The sequence below is a fragment of the Suricata suricatta genome, chromosome 10 (assembly GCF_006229205.1).
Source record: "Suricata suricatta isolate VVHF042 chromosome 10, meerkat_22Aug2017_6uvM2_HiC, whole genome shotgun sequence".
Classification (NCBI taxonomy): Eukaryota; Metazoa; Chordata; class Mammalia; order Carnivora; family Herpestidae; genus Suricata; species Suricata suricatta.
This window is the reverse complement of record NC_043709.1, coordinates 47,469,673-47,495,297: the sequence shown is the minus strand read 5'-3', so window position 1 is coordinate 47,495,297 and position 25,625 is coordinate 47,469,673. Positions and strand designations below refer to the sequence as shown.

General features: G+C 41.2%; 1 protein-coding gene across 2 annotated transcripts in view; it reads right to left on the bottom strand.

Annotated features, from left to right (window-relative positions):
• LOC115304892 (E3 ubiquitin-protein ligase ARIH2-like) overlaps positions 1-25,625 on the bottom strand; it is a 144,151-nt gene that overhangs the window by 43,371 nt on the left and 75,155 nt on the right. Inside the window, exons 3-5 of one of the 2 annotated variants that reach the window (XM_029955230.1) lie at positions 20,485-20,566; positions 15,063-15,240; positions 12,877-12,962 (exon numbers count right to left, since the gene is read on the bottom strand). Coding sequence is in view for 1 of the 2 variants with exons in the window: in XM_029955228.1 (XP_029811088.1) it covers positions 12,877-12,962; positions 20,485-20,566 (168 nt within the window). In the remaining variant the exon portion in view is untranslated. The remainder of the gene's footprint in view (positions 1-12,876; positions 12,963-15,062; positions 15,241-20,484; positions 20,567-25,625) is intronic. The other variant, XM_029955228.1, reaches the window with a different exon arrangement.

Here is a 25,625-nt window from a genome sequence, read left to right as displayed (position 1 = left end):
GATTTTGGGTTCGGGTCTCTTTCGGTATCTCTTTAGAAAGCAATAGTCTATCCAAATGGAAATTTTATATGCATTTTTATTCTTCACAATGCACATGCTATGAGGCTCAGAGATAGTAGCTACCATCTCTTATTCTCAGAAAGTGCAATTCACATGGACTTTCCCTAAATGGTCAGGAGTTTTGCAAGTCTACTCAAGATTGCTCTCAGCCTATGAATGCTGAACACTGCACTTGCAGAAGGTCAATCTACCTGATCTTGGCTTGAAACAAGCCCCATCTGCATTTGTTTCCCTCGGTAAAATAAACTGAAACTTTCCATCCTCTGAGGGATCGGTTTGGGATACTCTCATGAGAGGAAGTGGGACAAGCTAGTGCTTGAATGTTTGTGTAGCTTTCTGCACATGGTGTATACTTGAGGATATCCATACTAACTGCCCAAATATGCCGCCTATATGTCTGGACGTGTACAGTAAGCATGCTAGAGCTGGCCCTCTGCATCCATCTACCTCTTGCAAACATCCTACATTTGCCGTGTTCTTCTCTGACTCCCACTACACACTCCCACTTCTTCCCTGTCTCTCACATATAGGGCTGGGAGGCTTCCACACTGTGGCCACAGAATCTGAAGCCAGGATGATGGTGTACACGTAGGTTCTTCAGCGTCATTAAAGACTCCCTAACTAGCAACACTGAGATCTAAATCTCTCCTCTCTTGGCAGCCTCTTCTGCTGGGCCTTTCCAGATCCTGGAGAATGAGGGCTGGAGGTTTTCTCTAGCAGGAGCCTGCTCCTGGAAGGCTGGAAACGATGCAAATCCTTGGCCAATTCATTGTTTCCCTACCTCCTCCAAGCGGTGCATAACTGTGCACTACTCAAGGGTTCTCTTACAGCTATAGATTTTTGTCTGTTCCCTTTCTTTCCACAGCAATGGAATACTATGGGATGATCTTTTTCTTCCTTCAGGTCCTGCCTTCCTCCCATGCCTACACTCCAATGTTAGGAGTGGGATCCTTGAGGCTTTGCTTGAGCCACTATGCTGCATGCTGGAAAGCATGTAGGTCTGGTGGGGTGAGCCATTAGCATCCTAGTGGGGCCTTGTAGTTTCTATGTGTTCTGCTCTTCCTTTTCCTGTTTATTTTTGTTAATTGAAAGAAATATGGGGCTATCTCTGGCCTCTCAGCTTTCTCTTTAGACATTACTCTTTACTGCTGCAGCTTTCTCTTTAGACATTACTCAAGATAAAGACCTACCTTATATGTATTATTTCTCTCTGCTATTTTTCTATTGTCTCCTAAGACAAAGCTTCCACATTCAACTTATAAGCAGAAGGTATTCTCCTTCAATATCTGCCTAGAAAAATTACCTGCACAAGCTGTGGCTGTGGTCCCGAAGGCTGGCTCAAAAGTCTACACCATTCTGCCCCTGACAGGAGGCAGTGTTTGCCTCGAGGCCATAAGTGACCCGAGACAGCAGGCATTCAAGGCTTATCTACCAGCGTTCTCTTCCCTGACCCATCAGGCTCCTGCCATTTTTCATTCTTGCAGCATCTTAGCAGTGTGTTCCTGACACAGTTGGAAGGTGCCCCCCCACCCCTCCACCCCACCCTGTTCCACTCCTGCAGTGCTGGGAGCAGAACTTCTGGGAATACTTTGAATTTGGAGTAAGTAACAGGTATCTGTATCTCTACAGATGAGTGGCCTCTATCTCTAATTGATGATTTTCCACAAATTTTACATATGCAAGGGTCAACATATAAATATACAGCTTGATAAATCTTCAAAAGATGAATATTGCTGTTTAACTAGCATGCTGATCAAAAAGCATAATGCCATCAGGAGCCCAGAGCACCACTTGTGTTCCTTTCTAGTCTCTCCAGACTTACTAGCATAACAGGTCAGTTTCGCCTGTTGATAAGCTTCCACAGATAGAAACATACACTATACGCTCTTTTGTGTCTTTCTGTTGGGTATTGTGTTTGTGCGATTCACCCATATGATGCATGAGGTTATAGATCATACATTTCATGTACTGTGCAGTATTCTACTATGTGAACACAGCACATTTTCAAAAATCTATTTTACTATTTTACACCATTTTGCTCTGGATTTCAGCCATTACAAACAGTACTGCTGTAAACGCTGTGTTATCTGTCTTTTGCATGAACCTATGTAGACCCTTCAGCTGTGTGCCAACAGTTTTTCAACATGTATGAGAATTCTTTCCTCTCCATCCTTGCCACATTTGACATTTTCTGTATTTTCATTTTAGCCATCGTGGTGGGGGTATGGTGGTATCTCACTGTGGTTTTAGCTTACATTTCACCTTCTTGGCTTTGTGGAAGCCTCAGGTAAGAAGTTCAGGTGTCTAATGAAAGAAGTCACCATAGGCATGTGCCCGCTCTAACTTTCAAGGGATGCAGTCTTTTATCCCCCCTTTACAAATAACTTGTTTGCAGAGGCTAACTTGAAAATCCAGAGTCCTTCAGGTAGCTACATTCTGAGGAAACATGTTATTGGTTATAGACCTAGACACGTTCCTAAGTATTGTGCAAGTGACACTCTCTGACTGGCACACTCATTTGTTCACTTATCCACCATCAATTGTGGAGCCCTATATAGGTCAGGCACTGTTCGAGGTGTTGAAAGAAATCAGGGAACAAAACACAGCAAAATCTCTTAGGAAGTTCACGTTCTTGGGTGGAGAGACAGACAATAAAATAAAATAGTGTGTGGAGCAGTGACCAGGGCTATCGAGAAAAGTAAATCAGTAAAGGGGTAAGAAGTGTTAGCACAAGTTTAAATAGGATGGTCAGGGATGGCCTTACCAAGTTGACATTTGAGCAAAGTGCTCACGCTGACTTGGAAACAAGCAAGGTGGGTATTGGGGGAAGAACCTCCCAGGGGGATCAGCACATTCAAATGCCCCGAGGCTGTGTGTTTGAGGAACAGCAAAGAAGCTGTTGGGAACAGGGTGAACAAGAGATAATGGGGTACAGAGAAAAGAAGGCTGTGTTGGGCCTAATGGATGATTCTGAGGACTTTGCTTTTCCCTCCAGCTGTGACTGAAATGTCCACAAAGCTGTTCTGGCCTCACCTCCATCAAGTCTCCCAATATCATTTCTTCCTCTCAACTGTGGCCAATTGATTCCCCTCTCACAGCCTGGGATGCATCAGGTTAGTATTTCTTCCCTTTCACATCTTTCCTGTAATTTAGAGGTTATGTGGTTGAGGCACCAAGAAGGAGAAGGACCAGATGGAATTTGAAGAAATTTATGTTTCTGTGATAGAATAAACACAAGAGTTCACACATCCCTGAGGGAATCCACAGGCTATAATCCCAATTAGGCCTTAGCAGAATATAAGTATTGGCAGGCACAGTAACAGTTAAAATCAAAGGCCTGTGGGATCTGTATTTCCCGTTTGCATTGTAGAAAACCAAATCCCAGTTTCAAGGTCCCTCACACCCTGACCAAGTGTCTCCTGGGGCAACTCTAAGAGGAACTCCAACATGTGCCTTGATTCAGGCAAACATAGCTGTGACTTTTCTGAAAGAAAATAGGAAAATAAGGGTCTTGGCATGAGAACAGACTGAGCAGGAGAGAAAAATCTAGAAAAAGAAAATAATACTAAATGATAAAGAGAAAGGTTATCAATATATGGTGTTGGACCACTTAACCACTGGGGGAAAAGTAAACTTTTTGCTTTATAGCTAATACCAGTATTAATTTCCGTAAAAATACTAACTTCCAAAAAATACTATGAGTAGTTGGGTTTTTTTAAACAACATATGTAAGGGGGGAAGACTTTCTACATTATCCAAAAAAGAAACCATCATCTTTATCTGACACTATGTCAAACACAATTCTAGTGCCTTATCTGGATTAAGTAATTTAATCCTCACAACAATTTATATGTACTTCTCCCATTTTCTAGATGATAAGGTTGAGGCATGGAGAGGTTAAGTAATTTTCCCAAGGTCCCCACAAGTAATGGTGTCAGGATTCAAAGCAAATAAATATGACTTCAGGGTCTGTATTCTAAATTACTTAACTACAAAGGAAAATACTGAGAGATTTCAATACGTGAATTAAACAGGGTGTGGAAAAATATACAGTAAAAGACAAATGGTAATGGGGAAAATCATGCCACATATGTAACACATAAAGCATTAATATCCTTTATAGAACATTTTCTCAAATGTTATTGCCCAGAACACTCATGTCCTGAATGATGCCAGAGGGTGTTCTATGGATAAAAAGAAAAAAAAAAAAAGAAAAAGAAAAAGAAAAGGTTTGATGGTCAATTAAGCTTAGGAAATGATGTGTTAAATCTGACTGTGGAAGTCTTTTCCTCCCCTCAACACACCTATTAATATCTCCAAGTGCAATAAATTCCCTGAAATACAGTCTAGAAAATGTCATCTTTGTGTGTAATGAGTTTCTACAATCAGGGAGGAAAATATGAATATCCCAAAAGAAAAATGAGCACAAGACAGTAGACAATGCAAAAAAGAAAAAAAAAACCACAAATAGTTTTGTTAAGAATAAAAAAACAACCCAGGAACCCACAAACTTCTCAGGGATGACAGTGTAAGAGGACCCAAAGCTCACCTTGTCCCATGGTTACACCTATACAACACCTCCATCAGTGTCAATAACCCAGAAAACAACCCAAACATTGGCAGAACAAACTCTCCATAGCAAAGTGTAGAGAAGAGGCCACATCAAAGAATGTAGGAAGATTGGAGATACAGTTGGGAGCTAAAGGGACCCATGGGACTGTCTGCTGGAGGGAGGGACGCCACAGGCCAGAGAAGGGAGGGGAGCATACCCCACCCCGGGCACCCCAGGCATGGGGAAACTGCACGGGGAAGATGAACTACAAACATTTGGTTTTGAAAACCAGAGAGGCTTAACTTCTTGAGTTCTTATAATCAGTGGGGCTTACCACCTGGAACTTTAAAAATCAGCAGGCTTATGTCTGGGAGACCAGGGATGGTGAGAGGAAACTAAGTCCCCACCCTTAAAGAGACAGCAAAACAAACAGCCCCACAGAGATACAGCTTAGAAGAAGAAGTCTGAAAAATATGTGGGGTATACAGGAGGGAGACTTACTAATCTGAGAGCTTGTGCTAGATAGGCAAGGATCCTTGGGAGGCCTAAGAACAAAGAGGCTGGCAAGAGCCATTTCTCTCCCTTACACCCAAGCCTAGATATGCAGACACCAGTGGGAATGAGCTTAGCTCAAAAACCCTCCACCTAGTCTGCTAACGGGTGCTCTGCCGCTGTGTTCTCCTGCAGACCAGCCCTCTCCATCCTGGCCTCAGCAGGAGTCTTCCTGGGTGGCTGCAGAACCCCTTCCAGAGCAGACCAGCATGAAACTTGCTGGCATCACACACTCTGACCCTGCCTTTTCCTGTGGGCCTGTCATTGGCAGGAGTCCATCCAAAGTGGTGTCACAAGCCCAGCAGGGTGCAAGGGCCAGCACCACCTCAAAAGAGAGAGAGGAAGATAACCACACACACACCAGTTCAACTGTAGCTCCAGCAGTGGGCTGGGGAAGACATCTGGTCTGATGGCAGGCCATGCCCACCAATAAAAGATTCTCAGGGAAAGCACCTAGCTCTGGTAAATGCCTAGTCTGACTCAACTCAAGCCCAAGGTGGCTCCACAGTGGCCTACTAACAACATAGGGACCAAGTTCTACCCACAATGGGCCAAGAGAGCCATTGTAGATGACTGGACTGAAGGAAAACATGGCTCAACCATGCTAGTAGGGTGCACACAATACATACAGGAGATACTCCTGAAGTGTCAGATTCTGGTGAACAGGGGACACTGTACTGCACGGAACTACAGAAACCTCTTTTTCATAAGGTCACGACTTTCAAAAGTAAGAGACAGAAACAGACATAGAGGGTAAGACAAAATGAGGAGACCGAGAAATAAGTCCCAAATGAAAGAACAGGACAAAATCGTAAGAGCTAAATGAAACGGAGATAATTAATATGCCTGATAGAGAATTTAAAATAATGATCATAAAGACACTCAATGGACTGAGAAAGGAGTGGAGAGCCTTAGGGAGACCTCAACAAGGAGATGGAAAACATAAAATAGAACCAATCAGAGAGAAGAATTCAATAATTGAGATATAGACCAGAAAAAGCAGAATGGCTCAGTGACTGGGTGGAAAGCAATCGAGCTGAACAGGTGAGAGGGGGAAAAAAATAAATGAAAATTGACTTAAGGAACTCAGCAACACCATGAAGTGTACTTATAGGGATCCCAGAGGGAAAAGAGAGAGAAAGGGGGCAGAAAATTTATTTGAAGGAATAGTGGTTGAAATCTTCTAAATCTGGGGAAGGAAATAGGAATCCAGACCAGGAAGCACAGAGAGCCTCCAGTAAAATAAATTTCAGGTGGTCCACACCAAGACACATAATAATTAAGTGACAAAAAGTAGTGATAAAGAGAGAATTTTTAAAGCAGCAAAAGAAAAAACAAGGGGAATTCTACAAGGCCATCATCTGATTTTTCAGTAGTAACTTTGCAGATCAGAAGGGACTGGCATGATAGATTCACAGTGCCAAAGAAAAAAATCTGCAACCAAGAATACTCTATCCATCAGGGCTATCGTTCAGAATAAAAGGAGAAACAGTTTCCCAGGCAAACAAAAGTTAAAGGAATTCAGGACCACTAAATCAGTCCTATGAGAACTGTTAAAGGGAACTCTTTGAGTGGAAAGGGAAGACCATAAGCAAAAGTAAGGAAAGTAGGAAGCACAAAAGCAATAAAATTAAGTTTATTTATCAAAATTAGCCAAGGGATTTACAAAATAAAAGAATGTAAAATATGGCACCATATGCCTTAAAAAGTAGGAAGGAGAGGAGTAAAGAACGGGTTCAAACTTAAGTGACCATCAACTTAATATAGACTGCTCTATGCAGAAGATTTTATTATTAAAAAATTTTTAATGTGTTTTATTTATTTTTGAGAGACAGAGAGAGGCAGCGCAAGCAGGGGAGGGGCAGAGAGAGAGGAAGACACAGAATCCGAAGCAGGCTCCAGGCTCTGAGCTAGCTGTCGGCACAGAGCCCGATGCGTGGCTCGAACCCACAAACCGTGAGATGATGACCTGAGCCGAAGCCAGACGCTTAACCGGCTGAGCCACCCAGGCGCCCCTATGCAAAAGATTTTATATATAAATGTAATAGTAACCATAAATAAAAAAACTGGTAATGGATATGCAAAAAAAAATAATGAGAAATAAATCCAAGTATATCACTAAAGAAAGCCAACAAACCATAAGAGAAGAGAGCAAGAGAAGAAATAAACAGAGAAGAACTAAAAAAACAACCATACAAGTAACAAACTGGCAATAAGTATATACTTATCTATAATTATTTTGAATGTAAATGGACTAAATGCTTCAATCAAAAGACATAGGGTGACAGGATGAATAAAAAAGCAAGACCCATTTATATGCTGCCTACAAGAGGCTCATTACAGACCTAAAGACACCTGCAGATTGAAAGTGAACAGACAGAAAAGCATTTACCATGCAAATGGAAGTGAAAAAGCCAGAGTAGCAATAGTTATATCAGACAAAATAGACTTTAAAACAGACTGTAACAAGAGTTAAAGAAAGATACTACATAATAATAAATGGAACAATCCAATAGCAAGATATAAATGATGGTTAATATTTACGCACCTAACATGAAAGCACCCAAATAAATAACACACAAGCAGAATATGATTGATAGTAATAAAGTAAATATGAGTAGGGGACTTTAACACTCCACTTACATCAACAGATAAATGATTCAAACAGAAAATCAACAAGGACACAGTGGCTTAGATTTAGAGGGAACAACATACCTCAACATAACAAAGGCCATATATAAAAAAACCCACAGCCAACATACTTAATGGCAAAAACCTGAGAGCTTTCCCAAGATCAGGAAGAAGATAAGGATGTCTACTCTCACCACTTTTATTTAATATAGTACTGGAAGTCCTAATCACAATACTCAGACAAGAAAAAGAAAAAAAAGCATTCACATTGGTAAGGAAGAAGTAAAGCCTTACTATTTGCAGATCATATGATACTATACATAGAAAACCCTAAAGATTCCACCAAATAAAACCTACCAAAACTGACAAATGAATTCAATAAAGTCACAAGATATATAGAATATATAGAAATCAACCAATTTATATATATTAATGATGAAATGGCAGAAAGAAAATTTAAGAAAACAGTCCCCTTTACAATGGCCCCAAAAATAATATTTAGGAATAAACTTAAACAACAAAGGGAAAGACCTGTACTCTTAGAACTATAAAAACATTGATGAAAGAAACTGAAGATGACAGAAACAAATGGAAAGATAGTCCATACTCATGAACTGGGAAAACAAATATTGTTAAAATGTCCACACAACCCAAAGCAATGTACAGACTTAATGCAACCCTTATCAAAACACCAACAGCAGTTTTCACAGAGTTAGAACAAATAACCCTAAAATCTGTGTGGAACCACAAAAGACCCCAAATAGCCTAAGCAATCTTGGAAGAAAGGAACAAAACTGGTGGTATCACAATCCCAGATTTCAAGATACACTACAAAACTGTAGTAATCAAAACATTATGATACTAGCTAAAAATAGACAGATCAATTGAACAGAATAGAGAATCTGGAAATAAACCCATGATTGTATGGTCAATTAATCTTTGGTAAAGGGGTCATAAATGAGAAATGGGAAAAAGGTAGTCTCTTTCACAAATGGCGTTGGGGAAACTGAACAGCTACATGCAAAAGAATGAAACTGGACCGCTTATAGCATATATAAAAATAAACTTGAAATGGATTAAGGACCTAATGGTGAGACCGAAAAAACCTGATAAAAATCCTAGAAGATTTTTTACTCCAAAGGGGTTAACCTCTTTGATACTGGTTATAGCAACATTTGCCTACATGTGTCTCCTGAGGCAATGCAAACAAAAGCAAAAATAAACTATTGGGACTACATCAAGATAAAAGGCTTCTGTACCGAAAAGGAACTAATCCACAAAACTGAAAGGCAACCTGCTGAATGGGAGAAGATAACTGTAAATGACATATCAGATAAAGGGATAGTATCAAAAAATATATAAAGAATTTATACAACACACACACACGTGTCCAATTTAAAAATGGGCAGAAGATGTGAACAGACATTTCTCCAAAGAAGACACATAGATGGCCAACAGACACATGTAAAGGATGCACTAATCAGGGAGACGCAGATTGAAACCACAATGAGAGGTATCACCTCACACCTGTCAGAGTGGCTAAAATCAACTGCACAAGAAACAACAGATATCAGTGAGGATATATAGAAAGAGAAGCCCTTTTGCATGGTTGGTAGGAAGGCAAACTGGTGCAGCCACTGTGAAAAATCTCATTAAGGTTCCTCTCAAAATTAAAAATAGAATGACCATATGACCTAGTAATTCCACTACTTTTTTCCCCAAAGAATATGAAAACACTAATTCAAGAAGATATATGCACTCTCATGTTTATTGCAGCATTGTTTACAATAGCCAAATTATGGAAGCAACCCAAGTGTCCATCCATAGAGCTAATAAATAAGATGTGATATATTATATTACATAGAGCTAATAAATAAGATGTGATATATTATATATGTATATAATATTACTCAGCCATAAAAATGAAATCTTGCCATTTGCATCAACATGGGTGGATCTAGAGGGTATAATACCAAGTGAAATAAGTCAGAGAAAGACAAATAACACATGATTTCACTCATGTGGAATTTAAGAAACAAAACAAACAAAAAAGAGACAAATCAAAAAACACTCTTAACTATAGAAAAGAAACTGATGGTCACCAGAGGGGAGACAGGTGGGGGAATGGGTGAAATAGGTGGATGGGATTAAAAGTAGAGTTAGCATGATGAGCTCTGAGTAATGTACATAAGTGTTAAATCACTATATTGTACTCTTGCAACTACTCTAACATTGTAAATTAATTATAGAATTAAAAAAATCTTTAAAAAGAATAAAAAATATGGAGGTATCATTTTTTTATCTCTCAAATGAGCAAAAATTTGAAAAAGACCTATTATACTTAGTATTTGTGAGAGTTTTATTTCAAAAAGCATTCTAGGGTTGTCTGGGTGGCTCAGTTGGTTGAGCGTCTGACTTCAGCTCAGGTCATAATATCACAGCTCGTGAGTTCGAGCCTCATGTTGGGCTCTGTGCTGAGAGCTCAGAGCCTGGAGCCTGCTTTGGATTCTGTGTCTCCCTCTCTCTCTCTCTGTGCTTTCCCCACTTGCTCTGTTTGTCTCTCTCTCAAAAATAAATAAATAAATAAATATGCACTCTAAAGAAATTAGGTTGAAAATGAGGCCAAGTTTTCTGGGGAGAGATGCAATTTGCCATATGTATCAGAAGCCTTGAAAAAAAAAGTGTGTGATCTGATCTAGTAAAGTTTGTTTATAGGAATTATCACAAGGAATAATTATCACAAGGAATCATTAGACTTGTGAGCAAGGAATGCATGCACCAGTTCACTGTAGCAGTATGTATAGTAGCAAAAATATCCATTGTTATAGGTAAGTTAAAGCATGTTTATATTTTGCAGTACTCTGCCCCTCTTATAAACAGTGACATTTATCTATTCTATTTTCATCTAACATTCAAAATGTAAAAAAAATCAAATTATTAAGTAACTTGTAATTTGTGAAAAACAAGGACTAAAATCATATGCATTAAAATGTTAATAATGATTAGTTTTCTCCAGTGGTGGGATTTGGGATGATTTATTTTTCCTTTATCCCTTCCTGCATTGTTTATTTTTTACATTGATTACTTGTTACATTGAAAATAAAGGTTATTACTATTTTGAAACATGAAATTTTATTATTCTGAAATAGTGAGTCACAGATTAGGAAAATAAGAGGATTTCATTCTCCAACAAATATGAAGTTCTTTATTATGCTAGTAAACTCGGCCTCATTCTAGAAACTAAACTCAAAGTGAGGGTGCGAAGGATTCATGAGGAAGAAAAAGCAGCTTATGAAAAAAATCTGGAATCTGATGAAATAATAGATCTTTATAAAAGGGATTTGGAGAAAAAGAGGAATTAACCTTTGCTAATTGCTGCTCTGAATCACAGACTTGTCAGAGGAAAACCCCAGGCGGCTGAACGGTCCTTCTCGCATCAGGTGGAGAGACAAGTGGACCCGCAGAGCCACCCTCCAGCAATTTCTGAAGAGAATGGCGAATCCTTGCTCCTGAATGTGTGCAACAGGATCTGGGCCAACTCTTTCCCTTTTTTGATTCACCAAAAATGAACTCCTTATGTGAAATCTGGATCAGTTCCAACACACCCAGGGATCAAGGTTGTCAGCCAGCTGTTGGCAGCTCACACTAATTTTCTTTTCTCTTAAATGGTGCAGAAATATGTTGCTTTACGTACACAGAAAAACGAATCAAAAGACCTAATTGGCAAATAACCCCAAACCTCCTAAAATTAGCCTTAAGACCTGATCAGTCTTACCCACTCTTTCTGCTGCACTAACCTGTGTTGAGAGGGGAGAGGGTCACATGGAGAACTGTCCTCTTTACTTATGACATGGAAGTTGTTATCATTCCCAAAAAACTCCCCTGGGAAGGACAGTGCGTGAACACCAAGGAGGAGCCCGTCTCCTTCGCCACTCTCTTGCCATTGGCCGAACTCTCCAAGAGCTTACTGCCTCCCAGGACTGCTGAAGCAGGTGTCGAGGGAGAGGTGACAGGACCCATTTGCTGTAAGGGACAAGCTAGTAGAACCTCCATGCCCTGAAGAGGAGGTTAAGATCCATGGCCACTTTGACTAGCTCCTTAAAGAATAATTTTTGATTCTTATGCCTTCATTTGAGGGACCAATGAGACCCTTCCTTGTACAAATTTGTATCAAATTAACATATTAGCCCACTTAGAAGCTGAGTCTTAAACTACCTGGTAGGCCAAATTTTAGTTTACTCAGGGGGGAAACTTTCAAGTTCTAACGAAAAATATACCTTCTTACATTTGTTTAAAATAGAATCTATCTTAAAAACATATTTTAGGAAGTAGAGTATTTGGGGAAAGTAGTGTCTTTATTCTCATTAGGAGGTAGCATTGTCCAGTGGTTAAAGTCAGAAGCACTGGCGTCTTTGTTCCTTCATCTGTAAAATAGTATCTACGCCGCTGGGTTGTCATAAAAATGAAATAAAATAATGTTTTGGAAGCACACGCTGCTGGCTTGGCACAGACCAATTAATGGCGGCCAGCAGTGAATACCACCACCGTTACTGGGTCACAATCCACCTTAGCAAACACCTCCACAGAATCCTTTGGGATTTAGAAAGCCTGGCATCGGAAACTTGTGTGTGTGTGTGTGTGTGTGTGTGTGTGTGTGTGTGTGTGTGTGTTAACTGTTTAAAAATACTCTGTCCATCCAGACCCACCACCGTTTGCTGTGTTATGGGGTAAGTTCCTCCACCCTAGCCCCTCATCCACTGGCATACTAGGCTGGGTCTTTCCCCAACACAAACGCCTGCAAGGGGTCAATGAGTCCAGCTTTGCAAGTGCTGTTGGACTGTGGACAGAGGGCCGGCCACATGGGGGGCAGTTCGGGAGGGCTTAGCAGCTGTTCGGGTCAGGGGAGGATCACGTGGGATGAGGGGGACATGTCCTGGGAGGGCGGGAGGCCCCACGCAGCCAGGAAGGGAACGGGTCGGGGTGGGAGCAGGAAGCCTGCCTGGACTGACCACCGCTAATCTGTGTGTTAGCCTCAACTCTCTGATCTGTGTTGAGTGGAAATAAAACTTCTGAAAACTAACCTTTCCTTTCAGCCTTCCAGTCACAACATCATGAATTCCTCTGCAAAGTAGATCCTTCTGCCCACTAGGGGAAAGGTCAGGAAGTGCTGGAAAGAAAGAGAACACAATGATTAATATTTCAAGATCTTATCTTCCACACTCGAAGTGAAAGTCTTTTCTTAACTTCTGTGTACTTGCTGGGAAGGCAAGGAAAATAGAGACAATTGGGGGTGTGGCAGCTTCCTGGGAATTTCTCTGGATGTTATTTTATCTCTTTATTTTAAAGATTTATTTTTTATTTTAAAGTGATATCTGTACCCTACATGGGGTTCTAACTTAAACTCCCAAAATCAAGAGTCACAGGGTCTGCTGACTGAGCCAGCCAGGCACCCTAGAGGATGTTAAATTAGGAAGCCAAAAAATTCCTGCGAAACTTTGAGTGGGTGGGAGAAGCAAGGGTGAGGGTGGGAATGGAAGAAGACCAGAGAGGCCACCGTGGCTCTCTTGCTTTCTCCAGGTGCTCAGAATCCTCAGAAAATGTCACGCTTAGCACTGGGGCCTTCTTTCTCCTCCCTGAAGCCCTCTCCAAGTCCTGGAAGAGCCTGGAAAACGGTGGCCATGACAGCAGTTGTTTTAAGCAAGACAAAGTTCATTAGCGGACTCCCTGGCTATCTCCCGCTAGATGCAAGGTGGGCAAACTGAGCAGTGGTTATGGACCACTATACTTTAAGACTGGGCCTGTCTCCAGTCTTTCTCTGATTTACGGATTACAGTGGAATTTTCCAGGAAGGCTTGATCTGGGAGGAATCCTTTTCTTGGTTCTCTCTTGCACAAGTTCTCTTTGTGCAGCAGGAAAATCCTACCCCCTGACCATCTATGGGCAGAGTCTGCTTTTTCCACCAACCATCTCCTGAATGAAAGAGAGGAAACACCATCCTGAGCAGAAAGGACCGCCTGGTACAGTGTGGTTTTCACACAGTGACTGGAGTCAGAGCCACAGGCTTAATGATAAAATATACATAGGGATTTAAGTTTTTGATTTTTATTAAATAAATTATTTAATTAAATATTAACATAAAAGGAGTTTTGGAGTATAATTACCCTGAGCAAGTCACTTAATCTCTTAGTGTCTTTTTTTTTTTAATCTAAAAAATGCACAATTCTTTATATCCATTTTAGCATTAATGCTATCCTATTTAGAAATATTCTAAAGTATTAAATACCATGTATGGGGTATTCTAAACAAAATTTTTCCATAGAAAAAAGCTCCAGGGGCACCTGGGTAGCTTAGTTGGTTGAGCATCCAACTTCAGCTCAGGTCATGATCTCATGGTTCGTGAGTTCGAGCCCCATGTCAGGGTCTGCACAGACAGCAAGAAGCCTGCTTTTTTGGGTTCTGTCTTCCTCGATCTTTCTGCTCCTCACCACGTGCTCTCTTTCTCTGTCTAAAATAAATAAACATTAAAAAAAAAAAGCTCCTGCTGACAAAATTTAGCCCTTAGAGTATTTACGTCTTGCTCATTTTCTAGATGGTGGTGAGTGTACTTCTTAAAGGTTAGACCTACCTGACTAGCACCTTGAGTGCCTGGCAATACGATTTACAATTACATTTCGGAATGTTTAGTCCCTAAAATGTGGTCACTTGGATGCAATACTGAGCGAGACTTGAAGGTCAGAACCCAGGAAGGATATGAAGGTGGGATAGTGAAAGGACTCTCCGTTACTGAAGGACAGAGTAGCAGATCTTGAAGAGAACACTGGGAACAGGAATATAACCCACAAGGTTTGCTGGAACTTCTGAGTAACCGAGACTTTCCAAAGTGTGGGGAATGACGAAGCACAGCCCGCAATGGCAGTCGGCAGTCCTCACATTCATTTCCCAGCCCCTCCCTTCAGGGTTATTTCTGTAAACAGGCAACCACTGCGGTTGCAGCAGGAATGGGAGGGAGCCAGGGAAGGATGCTTTGGTGCCTTTGAAGTGACTACTCCAAGTCACTGAGAGGAAGGCCATTATTTATTTTGTTTGACTTGTTCTTCCTATTCAGCAAAACGCGCCAGGAGGATCTACTACCCACTTTCTTCATGTTACTTGGAGTCAAAACACTGGAGATAAAAGCCTAGACCTCCACTTACAGAGGTTTATTGGCCTCTTCTGTCTGCCGTATGGCCAGTGGCCAGATCTGAATCTATTAGAGGGTAGCCCATACCTATTTAGAAAGCACACCGTCACGGGCATCATAAGCTGTGACATCCATAGATGGTAGCAGTAACATCTAGGCTCATAGGTGCCATGCCCTCTGGTCCAGTTTTGGATGCCAGGGAGAGTCAGCAGCTTTTCCCTTCTGCATCTACACGCAAATATTTCTTTCCTTATTCCAGAGTACCCTGAAGAAAAATACAACCATATGCTCATGATTAACCTGGACTTACCTTATTTCAGACACAGAAAGGATTTTTATATCCCACAGTGTAGATTGGCTTCACCATAAGACCCCACTCATGCTTTCTTCATCCCTATATTTAGTCTTTTGCTTTAACGAGCCTATCAGAACCACTTTGTATCAATCCCACGAAAATTTTCCTGTCTTTACTACCGAATCCAGGGCTCATTCTATTTTCTGGATTTAATGATTTTTCTGCTAACTTTATCAAAAATTTTTAAAAGTTATGTCTCCTAGAGATTTAAAACTATATCATAACAACTCTTTTAATGCTTTTGATAAGAATAATGGTTAAATATTGAAGACATCCAACCCTCATTGTCACTAAAAACAATAAGTACCTCTCGACTATACATTATTTATATTTTGTCTGCAGGGGGTTTACAATCTAGCACACAACTGCTGTGTTGACAACAATTTATTTAACCTACCAAATTAGCATCAAACAATCAGGATTAGACATTCTCACTGTGGCTCTGGGTGTAGGAATACTAGGAATGGGCTTCTATCTCTACACACAGTTCATATGTGTACGTGTCAATGGAAGAGTTTAAGCTAAGATTACCTAGTGAGAATAAAAGTGTAGTCCCCCAAAATAATATTCATCAGTAATTTAGAGAAATGGCAAAGCCCCTTTTTATTAAAGCTCAAGTTTCAGGTAGATTCTGGTATAATAGTTGTGTCTCTTGTGAATCTTAATCTTCCCTTTAAGTTTGACTGAGCCCCATTAAAACTGGGTTACAATGAACTGGTATTTTTTCTGTTATTCCTTCTTGTAAGACAAGTGTGTCCAAGAATTCATCTGCATAATTCAAGGTTAATTAGCTTTCCAATAAGCCCATAGCTACCTCCTCTGAGAGGGTAAGAGCTTCATGAACCCATCTCTTGGAGACCTGGTTAGCATTACATATTTGTTTGTTTGTAACTTGAATAGGATGTATGGTTTAAGCACACTGTAAATTAATTTAAATAGTCCAGTGGTTAGAACAGGGTCTTCTCAGATTATCAAATTTATGTTTGCTGCCTGTAGGTGCCTGGAATTATTGACTGGCTCAGAGGATCACATATAGGCATTTATTCCAATGCTTCTGTTCACTTTAAGAAACTATACACAATTTTGCATTCTTTCTCCTCCTGCAGACTTTTCATCACTTGGCATGGAAATCATGTAGAAGAGAAACTCACAGACCAAAAAAGCATAGCAAGGATTTTTTTCTTTTTAAATATCAGGAAGGAGAGGGGGAAATTCCTGAATCTAAATGGCAGGGTCTAAAAGTCAGAGTGGAGTTTCCAAGGTCTATTTATAGTGGTATAATCCTATCATGGGAATTTGAGAGACTGTGTACTGGTCATAAGTGGCTGAAAAAAATGAAAGGAAAGCAAAATATTTTTCCCACATGGAAGATTGGAAGGTAAATCTGTCTGCGAAATATGCCTTCATTTTTCTCTGAATCAAATTAGTCATCCATTTTGCTCTTCCATTCTGATAGCTGTTTATCCATTTAATCATACTGGACAACCTGGGAGCTACTCTCCCTGATATCTGCCAAAGGCAGGCTTAATTTTTACTTGATAATCTGTTTTGCGTTCATTTTCATGATTTCTTTTTTTGGTGGCAGTGATGGGACCATTGGATGGTTACTGTCATTTTTTTAAATAAGAAGACATGCAGAAAGACTCTAAAGAAGTACACTCAAGTAGCCAGATTTATATAAGGGGCCAGGTGACAGTCACAGAGCTATTTTATTTTCATTTCTCTGCCTTCAAGCTAACAAGCTCTATGTACTCTCTCGCTGCTGGGAGTGCCCCCTCTGGGCTGCCTGTATGTATAAGGCAGTGTGCGGTTGGTTGGCACTTGAGACAAACAGAGGCATAGCTTATGGAAAGCAAGCACAGTTTTGGCACAAGGGAAAATGGCTTTGTCACCTGTCAAATCCCTCTTCTGTTTCCTCTTTGCCTCCTTGCACTTGTGGGCGCCCTAAAACATAACTGCATTGTTGTCTGGTACCTGCTCAAAGTTAGGCAAGAGTCTGAAAAGGTCTTGAAGGTTCAAAGGACTTTTTCTACAGAGGTAGCAGTCATTTTAATTAGGAAAGGAGAAGTTTTTGAAATGGGTCAGTTTCTTATGAACTTTTGTTGGCAGTTTGCCTAGAAGCTGGTCTTTCCTGCCCCACATCATGGGGTAGCCCCTCCTGGGAAGCAGGACTTGAACAATAACACACAGAGAATTATTGATGGCCAGTATGGATGCTGTGGTTATTGGAGCCTGGGGCAAATGCTCTGTAGTCAGTGAGGTCATTAACTTGGCAGTTGCTTGTGCAAGCGTGTGGTCTTAAAGGACCCAAAGACCATAGACTTACTTTAAGAGAGCAGGTGCCAAAGAAAATCAATAAATCACAATCTTGAGAAATAGATGCAAAAAGTACAGTTAGACACACAGATTAGTGTACCTTATCAGGTTAGGGTTGCATAGGATAAATTGAGCCAATGAACCTAAAAGAAAGAGATCAAGGACAAGTGTATGAGATTAAAATAAAGAGAGTTATCAATTTTTATAACCAGCCAGAGGTATTTCTCCAACCCAGAAATATAATTCAGGTGAGATTTTTGTGGATACAAAGTCTGAGAGAGAGAGAGAGAGAGAGAGAGAGAGAGAGAGAGAGAGAGAGAGAGATGGAAAATTATAGCAGCCACACACTCAGACCAGGTAGTGTAGAAACACCAAGTAATGCAAACTTCGTCTGAGAAAATCCTATGGGCAATACCTTTCTGGATGTGGAGCAAGTGTGTTTGAAGGAACAACTGATAACCCAAAGATGAACATGCTGTGGAGGATATCAATTTTTAGGTGACACTAACACTAGTAATACACATGTGATTATTTTGTGTGTCTATTTAATACAACTGTAGCTCAAAGATGGCAAATACATTCTTTGGGTCCCCCCGCCCCCACGTTGAGAGCCCTCCACGAACCTCTCTCATAGATCAAACCACTACCAACATGAACATGGTCTCAGCCATTCTCTACACAGGATTCAGTGATCAGGGCTGATGTGGGAGGTGAGATCTATTTGCAGTCTCCACAGTGTTTCTGGTTTTTCCATATGTTTGTTTGCAAAGTGACAAATAAGAAAGCTCCATTCAGGTTTGTTAAAACAGAAACTCCTAAACTGGGTATCAGGTTACTACGTTCCTGGACAAAGTTAGGCAGCACCTCACCCCGCACTGTCATGTTATCTGCGCTCACAAAAATGGCACCAAAATGGGACTATCCTGGCAAGAGTGAGTGGATATCACCTTTTAGTGAGTATGAGAGAGAGACAGAGAGGAGCTCTGACCCTGGGGAATGGAGGAGACACACAGCTGCTGTTGTTGTTTTCAATCTACTGCAATTCTAACTCCTCCCTCCTTGGTTTCTCAAAACTAGCTCCTCTTTTCTTTGAAGGATAGAATGGAATTCAGCATCAGTCCAGCCATGGAGGACTCTGGTCCCTGGACCCATGAGCTTCTTGGGGTGCAGACAGCAGACATGTACATAACTTCATCTAGGAACTCATTTAGTTCTGTCTCAAGCTACTCCAGTGAGAAGAGGGACAAGATGCCCTCATATAACTGTGTGGTTGCAAATCTGGACCGTGGCTCTATCCCAGGTCCTACGATGACATCTTCACCTTATGGAAGACTATTCCCTGTAGCTCATACATTGTCTCCTGATGCTCCTCTTTTCTTCTCTCTCAACAGACCACAATATGGGTCTGATAGCTACCTTATTTATTGAAAGAATTTAGGGACTTTTTTCCTTTACTAATTTTAGAAGTTGAAAGTTACAGTGTATCATTTGGTAGGCCTAATATAGAACATTTCCCATTTACCTTTTTGATAGAAAATTTACCAAACTGTATTAGGAAGGTTCATTAGTTTTGGTTTGTGCCCCCCCCTTTTTAGTTTCTTGGAACCTATTCTGTTTTCAATCTAGGAAATTCAAATACCAATTGTATATAAATGCAAGCAAAGTGTTCAAAGGGAAGTCCATGAATTATTTATTTTCATGCCCCAAACATCAGTCTCATTGGCCACTGTCTTGCACACACATAGCAATAACTGAGGTTGGGATTCAATTCTTGGGTAGGGAAGAATGCTAGCAAGTTAGGGAGGAAAGAAATACTCTATTTGTACAGGTGTCTTCTGGGTGAACACAACAGCCATAACTACCGTTTAGAAAGCACCCACTATGTGTTAGGCATCACACTCAGTGTAAGAGGGTATACTTTTAACTCTCGCGACACCTAGATAAGAATAGACGTTGTTTTTTAAATAGTATAGGTAAGAATATCAAGCCCCGAAGAATTTAATGAGCTCATTAAAGTTCATACCACTAGAAAATGGCCAAGAATGTATGCTCCCAGAATTCTCTTCTTATATCTACATGAATACATTTGGCTGTTGATCAATGGGTCTTATTAATGACTGTTACTTCCCAAGCCTGTCCCTCCCCCCAGTTTAGAAAGCTCTGTCATATACATTGTTTCCTCTTATTCAAGCCTCACAACAATTCTGTGAGTAGGTGCTTGTGCTCCCACTGCACCAAAACTCGAAGGCCTAAAGCATGAACCTGTGAAAGCAAGTCAATCCTAAAGGCGTTTGTGAGTATACTCTGGCTAAAGACTGGTGTTCTATTTCCAAAGGGGGAGCTGATGGAACGCGCTTCTCCCCGGACAGGATTGTGATTTATCAGATAGAAGCAAAATAAAAATAAGTTTAATAGTCTCCACAACCTGTAAATTCAGTGAGAAGGAAGAAGAGACTCCCAGGCCAATGGAAAAGAAGGATTACTGTTTTTAGCAAGCTGGGCCAGTGCACACTCAAGGCTGGACTAGTGTGTGTGTGTTTGTGCGTGCGCACATGGGCGTTATCCTCACAGCCTGAAGAGTACCGAGGTCTCTCTTATTCCATCAGGCCAAGGAAAGGCAATCTTATCTGTGGGATATTGCCAGGACCAGAGTGTACATCTTATCGTCTCAGACTCTGTGATCGAGAGAGACCCACAATCCTTTTCTGGGGCCAGTTGGACCTTGCCATGAGCTTCCAGACGTTTACGATACTGCGCTCATCTACAGATATCCACCAAATGCAATGGTTTCCCCCCAAACCTCCACTCTCTCTCAATTCAAACATGGCACATGCTTACCTTCAAACTCTGTATTGTGACCAAATTGAAGGCTCTTTTTATAATTCAGGGCCTGCAGGCTACAGCTACTTTGGGGAACTGCCTGTGGGCCAAAGAGAAGAATATTTGTTATAAGGTGGCTTTTGCTAGGGACTTTTCTCTGAGAACAATTATCAATAAATCTGAAGAAAGAGGCTACGCCTGAACTAGCCCATGGCACACTGTACTCTTTCCTTTTGGGTGTTACTGATTCTGGGCAATCTCTTCAAATCCTGCGGCCATGCTTGTTTCTTTCTGTGATATCACAAGAGCTCGCCCCTGAATAGAAAATATCCACAAATCTGCGTTTATGCCAAGGGTCAAAGGAGTCAAGGGAATGTTGCTTCGGGGCTGTGCTAAAATGAAATAACTATCCAGGTGTAGTTTTTTCCCTGGGTATGGCCCTTCTCTGGGAGACGGTACAGTTGTTTAGGAAATTAGCTCTGTGTGATGATCCTTAAAGCCAGAGGTATTGTCTGTGCTGTGTCTCAGAGCCATGTTTCCCCTCGACACGTCTGTGGTTGGAGGGAGGGGACCGGCCTGGGTGTGGCAGCTCGGGTGTTATTGTTATCCCCTGTGTCAGCATGGGCTGTGAGTCAGCTTGTTTGTCACATGTCACTGAGCCTCACTGAGCAACCTCTGGGATAATAGCCCTAATCCGGCCCCACAGAGAAAACTGGAAGCCTCGGGGAACTGAGCGCCTCTTCTCTCTCTGTCTCTCTAACTGCAACTAGACATTTACACCCTAAGTCAGCCTTTACCTAAACACATTCTACTTTTAAAAAGAGGAAGAAAGGCATCCTTGAGGGCTTAACACCAGTGACTGGTAGGAACTTCAGAGATTTTTCCTCCTAACATATTTTAGAGTTTAGGAAAACCTAGAAATGCGATATCCTAAAAAAAGCCAGTTTCTCTCTATGCTCCCAAATCATCTTTGTATCTTAAAAAAAAAAAAGTGTGCGCGTGTAATCTTCAAGAGAGGAAGGAGAATATATATACCACTGCTGACTTCCTATTTCTAAAGATAGTATCCTAATATCTATAAATCAAACTCACTACTTTGACTTTATATAGCAAAAGACAGAGTTTTGAAATACTGCAGCTCTGAGCCCATCTGCAACCCCCTCTTCTCATCATTTTTAGCTTTCCTAAAGTGTAGAGACCTTTGGAATCCTGAATTTGGGACTTACTTTGTGGGGTTTTTTTTTTTTTTTTTTTTGAGACCTGGTTAAATTTATGTTTACCTTATCTGTATGTAGCTAGTAGAATGTACAAAATAAAGGGATAGTAAAAACTCATTTGGGGATGATCACTTCATTTACTAGAGAAAGGGCTTTTTCATCACATTTTAAACAATTGTAACAACATTTGTTGGAAGGCAGTTAGTGAACAAATTACAAAGCAGTACTTCAGATATGAAGGGTTTTTTTTTTTTTAGAGCTTCCCTGAAAATAACAAAACTTTTAAAATTCTATAGTTTCTCACTAATTCACCCTAGACTTCCCTCCATTTATTCCAAATGGGTGAGATTTTACTGAGCATTGAAAATGGGACACCCCTGGGAGAATTCCCAATCAGGGTAAAGCCTTGGCTGGCTATGTGGGTTAGCCAGATGGTATAGCAGAGGTGGACCCTGCATTCATGATCTCATTCATTTGGTCCGTAAATATTTTTAGCACCGTGCTATCTGTAGATAATAGAAAATGGAATATACATGTTGCCTGGACTTGTCTGCACAGTCCAACAGGGACTAGACAAGTTATCTTCCAAATCGTGTTTGATGGGTGTTATCAACTGAATGGTGTCCCACCAATTTTCATGATGAAGCCTTAACCCCCAATTGATTGTTTTTGAGATCAGGCCTTTAAGGAGGTGATAAAAGCTACGTGAGGACGTAAGGGTAGGGCCCTCATCCTATAGGACTGATGCCCTTATAAGAAAAAGGGACATCAGAGCATTCTCTGCATTCATGCAGAGGAAAGGCCATGTGAGGACACAGCCAGAAGGAGGCCGTCTGTAAACCAGGGAGAGAGTCCTCACCAGAGACAAACATTGATGGTGCCTTGATGTTGGACTTCCAGCCTCCAGAACTGTGAGAAAACAAACCTCTGTTTTCCAAGTCTGTGCCATTCTGTTATGGCAGCCCGGACAGACTAATTCAATAGGGGAAGTGTGGGGTTCCTTGGGGGGCATAGTGCAGGGGCCCCACAACCAGATCTGGAGCAGCAGTGTTTCATGTGGAGGTTGCAACGTAGGTGAAACCAGAGGTAAGGAGAGCACAGCCTGAGATATGAGACAGAGGGAAAGGAAGTTCAGTAACCCGGAGCATAGAGGGTGAGGGTGCTGACTCTGGAACAGAAGGAGCTCTGTAGGTCCCGAAGAGCTTAAGAGCAGGACTTCTCACAAATGTTCAACACAATCCAACTCCTCTCTTCTCTTGAATTCCTTTTCCCTGCTTTGGTCTTGTGTAACACCCCGTTCTGGTTTTCCTCCTACTTCACTGGTCACTCTGAATCTCTTTGATACCTTCTTTTCCCCTGCTCAACCTCTAAGTATCTGAGTTCCCCCAAACTCCATCCTGAGCTCTCTTCTCTGCTCTTTTTTACATTCCTTCTAGTGTGGTTTCATCTAGTCACATGGCGCTAAATAACAACTACATGCCTAGCACCTTCATTTATCTATCTCCTGCCCTTATCCCTATTTCCAAGTAGAGATTCACATGTCCATTTGTTTCCTTGATATCTCCCTTTAGTGGTTCAAGAGGCAATTCAAACATAATATTCGATTAGATAGGCTATTATTAGCTGTGACCCACAAAAGACTCCAATATAAATAGTTTAAATAGCAAGGGCATTCTTAGAGTGTGGTTCCTGACCTGGGTGGGTCATAGAGATGCTACTGCATAAGAGGGAAAAGTCTTTCCTGTACCCACTTATGTGAAGGGACTGAGTCATGCAAATTAAACTGACCAAAGACAGATTAACAGGAGAAAAAAATTATTTACATACACAACACAGATACATGCAGTAATGCTTGATGAGGAGTTACTTGAAGGGGTGGTTAAAATTGGGGCTCATACACCTTAGTAGGGAAAGAGAGGAGAAAAAAAGTTTCTACAGAAAAAACGTTTTTTTAGGATGACTAGTGAAGTTTTAAGAGAAGAGATATGAAAGTTTGTGATGTTGGTCTATACAGGAATGGTGTTATATATAGACTCTTTCAGGGCCATAAAATTTCCCTAGAGAGAGGATTTATGGTAGGCTTACTCTTGGTCTCTGTCCCAGGAACTGACTCACCCCAATGAGGGAATTTATTGTAGCCTGATTTCCCAGGAATTTCTCTTTTTGTTAGATATGCCCCACTAAGCTGCCATTCTACATCTGTTGAATTTCAAATGTCTTCAGTTTAAAATAATTCTTACACCAAAACGGCATATTTTGGGGCGGCACCTCCTGATCTTCTTCAGCACTGCATTCTCTCAGTTGGTCAGAGTTATACAAAGTGGTCAGTCCAGTATTCTGAATCAGGTCTTAGGCCAACTCTAGAATTGCGAGTCACTGAAGGGCCTAGGTTAGTACGGTTCTTAGCTGCAACCTGGCCACTTTTATCATTCTGTTCACCATAGGATTTAAATTAAAGTCAAGAGATTAGTTTGATGTACAAGATTGCCTACCTTAGCCTTCCCCCCTACAGTTGTTTCCTTCCTTTCTGACCTTGAGCTCATCATAAGACTTGCATTAGCCAGTGGAATGTTGGCAAACCCGTCACAGCCAGAGGCTTCAAAACTTCTTAAATGTGGGGGTTTGCTTTTTTCCTCTCTTCAATCCCCATAATTACCATGAGAATGAACCTAGGCTAGCCTGGTCGAGTTAGAGGGGAGTTTTCCTAGCTCAGGCCATACTAGACCAGCCAGCTTCCTGATGTTTAACCAGTCAACCACAGATGCATGTATCTGCCCAGCTAAAGTCAGCTAGGTCAAGCTCGAGTCAGCAGAACTCCGCAGCCAATCAGACTCCTAATAAATGACAAGTGCAAGCAAATTTAAGCCACTAGCAGTAGAGGTGGGCTGTTATGTAACAATAGCAAACTCGCACGTGTGGAAAAGTCCTAACCTTTTTGAATGGGGAAGATGAGGTGACACTTTAAGAGAGTGGGCAGTAGGAGGAGGGTTCACCTAAACTACCTCTTCTAAGTCTGGCAATTTTCATTCCTGGATTTCCTGAGATGGGAAATTTTCAGACTGGGCATTCTTCCCACGGAACATGTTGCTATGGCCCTCACGGTATAGTTCTTTGATATACAAAATTATATCATCGTAAACTTATCTCTCTGTGTGGAAGACTGTGTAGAGCAGTGTGGAAGAAATCTGGTCACTGGATTGAAAAGTGTGGAGTCTACTAAAAGAGGCAGCACAAGGCTTTCCCATTAGCACAGGAGACAGGATCTTTAAATGGGAACAATCATGGCAGTACATGGAATGGTTCCTTTGGAGAGGGATTTCCAGTAAGTTCTTTGGCATTAGCCTTTCTCTCCTCTTCATATCCTGAGGTTATAGACAAGCCTCCAGGCAGAGCTTCGCACAATGGCTGGTCACTTCTCCTGGGTACACCGTGGTACCCTTCATTTGCCAACGGATTTCCACTACCCCCTAATTGTCCACTAATCTCTACCCTCTGTTTCTTCTACTCTGTCCTAGAACATGCTGCCAAATTTTAACATCCAGCTTGGTGTTCCTTGTTGGATTTTTTTTTTTTTTTGTAGAAGCTCTGATGCCACCATTTAGACATCTCTTGACACAAAGAGGTCATACAGAGAGGCCCTATGGAAGAAAACAATGCACATATCCAGTATGCTTGATACATCTCTCATTGGTTGAGTGGTTACAGCATGGTGGAAAGGACAGAAGGATCTCACTGACAGAAGGATCTGCCAGGTTGGCACTTGGGGCATAAGAGGATAGTTCTCAGAGTATGAGGGAAGTATACGTCAATGCTGTGCAATGTATTACTCTATGAGGTGACTATTTCAAAGTTGAGTCATGCTATAACAAATGTAACTTACTAGTTAAGCACATAAACTTTGGAATCAGACAGACCTGGGTGCAAATTAGGATCTGTGGTTTG